Source organism: Gracilinanus agilis, unplaced genomic scaffold, assembly GCF_016433145.1.
Source record: "Gracilinanus agilis isolate LMUSP501 unplaced genomic scaffold, AgileGrace unplaced_scaffold1845, whole genome shotgun sequence".
NCBI classification, from domain to species: Eukaryota; Metazoa; Chordata; class Mammalia; order Didelphimorphia; family Didelphidae; genus Gracilinanus; species Gracilinanus agilis.
In genome coordinates this window covers 1-3,757 of record NW_025349639.1, presented here as the reverse complement: position 1 = coordinate 3,757, position 3,757 = coordinate 1, and the positions used below count along the sequence as shown (strand labels likewise).

General features: G+C 43.7%; 1 protein-coding gene across 1 annotated transcript; it reads right to left on the bottom strand.

The window, feature by feature from the left end:
• Positions 1-540: 540 nt before the first annotated feature.
• On the bottom strand, positions 541-3,076 carry LOC123254242 (protein EOLA1-like). The gene is made up of 2 exons (XM_044683296.1): positions 2,798-3,076; positions 541-1,046 (listed from the first exon to the last, which is right to left on the bottom strand). Exons 1-2 carry the CDS (start codon positions 3,048-3,050, stop codon positions 751-753), a joined length of 549 nt encoding a protein of 182 aa, XP_044539231.1. The 5' UTR covers positions 3,051-3,076; the 3' UTR covers positions 541-750.
• Positions 3,077-3,757: the final 681 nt, after the last annotated feature.

Here is a 3,757-nt window from a genome sequence, read left to right as displayed (position 1 = left end):
ACGGATGGAAACCAGACTAAGCAGACAGTGGGAGGGTGTATGATCAGTATTCTAAAGTTTGGAAAGAGGAGGAAGGGTAGAGGATGATCATGTTTACCAACTGAAGAATGTTTGGGGGGAGGGGAAAAGTGATTTTTATTTCAGGAGGGTAAAAGGTAGTTTTAAATGTGTTGATACTACACAGATGGATTAGTTTAAGACGTCCCTCCTTTGCCTGTTAGGCTGTTGCTATGTTACTTGCTTTTGTTTATGATGATGGCAGCGTTCCGTGGGGGGAAGGGAGGAGAGAAGTGAGAAGTGAAGCTTCAACAGGAAATGTCTGTGATGTCAAAAGGAGAGATCAAGACATGTTTTTCTAAAAATAGTTTAAATCTTGGCACTGTTTAGATCTTGAATAAAGGCTTTCCCATTCAATATCTGCTTTTCATCGAGAGCTTATTTGAGCAGTCACCTTGCATGTTTTGTTTTCCACTCCCATAATGCCTTTTTTTCCTAGAATTAACACAAAAGAACATAAAACCAAGGCCAATGGGCAAACAATTTTTAAAAAAATGTTTTATTATTACAGGCTTGAAATGAACAGAACTGATAAAAATAGTCACATGATGACATTTATGGGTTGTTTTCATTATCTTGCCGGATACCTCATGGATGTTTTAGCTTGAAAATCATAATTCTGGTTTTAAGAAATAATTTGTTTTCCTTTAGAAGACAGCTAATGTTATTAATAAGATGAATTTACAGTATCACTTACATATGAGCCATATCCATTAAAGCCATTTGGCTCAGTTCTCTGCCACTTGATTCTAGGGAAGCTCTGATAAATTTTCCCTGCTCCATAGGGATCACTTCTTTGGGGATATCCACTTGAAATATATCCTTTCCGCCTTTAGCAAATATGGGGCGTAATAGCCACCTTGGGTTCGAAATTGTCGTCAGGTACTTTTGTTTCACGTTGGTCAATACAGCTTGGTTTTCCAGGTCCACCAACTTCTCTGGAGCCAGATTTGCAGGACACTGCAAAGTTTCCCCAACATCCACGAGCCCTGGACAGAAGGAAAGAAATACACATGAATCAGGGTTTTGTTTTCCCTTTAATGAGCACAAATGTTTGTGTGTCTTTTTACATAGGAAATATTTAGTTAGTAAAAGAATATAGCACTCTCTGTGAAGAACAAGCAACAGGAAGAGTGTTGTCTGTCCTTCGTTTCAAAGAGGACCACTGACATCAAGAGGGTGATGTCTTTCCTTGCGCATGAATTAAGTGAGGGAGAAATGTGTAGTCTTCAGCCTCATTCCAATTTCCAGAGTCATCCAAGTCTAGTGGCAAGACAAAAGTCAGGACAATTAGTGAGGCCCGGGTGCAGGGGATGACTGTGGCACCTCTGATATCCAACCAATTTCTAAGCACAGCACAGCGCCTGCTGGAGACAGCCTTCATAGCCACTGGAACAAACTGCTCTCAGCTGCCCATTCCACCAGGGGAAGTTCTCACATGTTGGGGCAGAGATCTCCTCTAACTCACCCATTTATTTGTGGCCCATCAATTACTCTCAACCTGGTTTAACCCATTGTGGAAGTGGCTTACTGGGGTGTGGCTTCTATGCATTCTACAGCTTTTTGGAGCTACTGGTAAGAGTGCCAGGTGGACCCAAAAGGTGATTGAGCAGCCCTGAAAAGGGCTCAACAAGCCCTCACAATAGAAGTGCTAGTCCTCCTAGTCCTTGAACACCTAGACCAGTGATGATGAACCTATAGCACACATGCCAAAGATGACACCCAAAGCACTCTGTGGGCACATGTGCCACACTCCCTGCCCCCCAAGGAACTAGCAATTCATTACTAGAAAGGCAGATTGACTGGGCAGAGCTGCTCCCCTCCCCCTCTCCACCACACCTGATGACATTTTTTTACATCACCCACCCCTCTGCTAGCAGCCCAGTGGGGGTGTTTCCTCCCTCATCTGTCTGGTGGTGAGGTGAGGGTGGCAGTGGCAGCACTCAGTCTGGGAGGGGTGGGGCCTAGCACTCCATCTTTAAAAGGTTTGCCATCACACAACTGAAAACAACTATCAAAAGAATATTAATTTAGCCAAAGAAAGATGTTAGAGACTGTATAGCCAACCCCCTCTTTAGTTTGCTACAGTTTTTTATGAGAAAAAGGAGAGGTAAGTCAAAGATCACTGATGGTCTTGACTATGGATTTTTGACCTAGGAAGCCTTGTGTTCAAATTATGCCTTAGATACCAGTTATATTACCTCAGGCAAGCTACTTAAATGTCTCTCAGCCATAGTTTTAACATCTAGAAAAAAAGAGGATAGAAATGGCACCTCCCTCTCAGGTATTATTGTGGGTATGGAAAGAAATCAGTTATGGAAAGAACTTTGTAAACCTTAAAGTTCCATATAAACCAGCTATTTTTGTCCTTAGGCAATTAGGTGAGGGAATGGATGGGGCACTGGGCCTAAAGCAGGGAAGGCCTGAGTTCAGATGTAGCCTCAGGCACTTAGTAGCTGTGTGACCCTGGGCAAGACACTTTAACCCTGTTTGCCTTCATTTCCTTAATTGTAAAATGAACTAATGAATAAATGTCTGAGGCTGAATCTGAATGCAGGTTTTTCCACTGTGCCACCCAGCTGCCTAGCAACTGGTACCTAAATTGGTGAGTGTGTGTGTCTGTGTATGTCTTAAGGGAGGGGGGAGTCTGTCTGTCAATGTGGGATTCCTTAGTAGGCCAATATTATTCTTCTCCATTCAATCCAACCAGCCTTTATTAAGGCCCTGCCATGTCACTCACCAGCAATGACTCCTCTGCCAAACTTCTCCCCTTCATCCAATAATGCCTGAATCTCCATGCTTGTCATCCCAAGCCTTTCCACCAGTATATACTTCCATGATTCATCTTCCCAGTCTTTTTGAGCAATATGAATAGCGATGGTGCAGCTGTGTTGGCTTGCCAGCAAAGGACGCCAACGAGTCTCGAGGGTTTTGACTCCATTTAGGACCAGGCCAGCATAAGGCTGCCGGAAGGAAAGACAGCCAAATTTCATCTCTTTCTCAAGCCTCTGATTCACTCATCATTTGTCTTGCAGCCTATTTCAAGGTGCAAAAAAAGGGCAAATGAAGCATTGTAGCACCAAGTACCAGTGGCATCCTCCTCCTGGGCCCATTAGGCAGTGCCTCTGGCTCCCTGGCAACTTCACAAGCAGAAACACTTTACCCACACTAATTGGGGGAAATGTCCAATTGTAGAGCAAGGATGAATTCTACAGCATTTTGTTCTTAACTTTTGGGTCTATAAACTAATCCTGCTGATAGAAAGAGACAGGAACAAGGAGAACTCAGAACCATCTCTTAGAGAATGTTTGCTACAGGCAGCTAGGTGGCCCAGTGGATAGTGCCAGGCTTGGAGTCAGGAGGATCTAAATTCAAATCTGTATTCAAACACTTACTAGCTGTACGACCCTGGCCAAGTCACTTAAGCCCAACTGCCCAGCCCTTACTGCTCTTAGTGGTGATTCTAAGCCACAAAATAAGGATTTAAAGAAGAAAGGGGTGATACTTGGGTAGGTCGAGGGAGTACTTTCCTCCCAACTGTGATACTGTTCGGATAATCAACACTGATGTCTCCGAGTTTGGTATGTGGATTATTTTACATGTGTTACTTTTCCCCATGCATTCTCACTTACTCCATCCATCCATCCATTCCTTCATTCCATACCTGCACAGATCCTACCCTATGGTGGTGGTGGTGGGG

Bases quoted from the DNA above. Each gene is read 5' to 3' on its own strand.
- LOC123254242 (XM_044683296.1), bottom strand. From the start codon at position 3,050: ATGAAATTTGGCTGTCTTTCCTTCCGGCAGCCTTATGCTGGCCTGGTC. The intron at 1,047-2,797 runs GTGAGTGACATG...CCTTCTGTCCAG, and splicing joins TGGCAGAGGAGTCATTGCTG to GGCTCGTGGATGTTGGGGAA.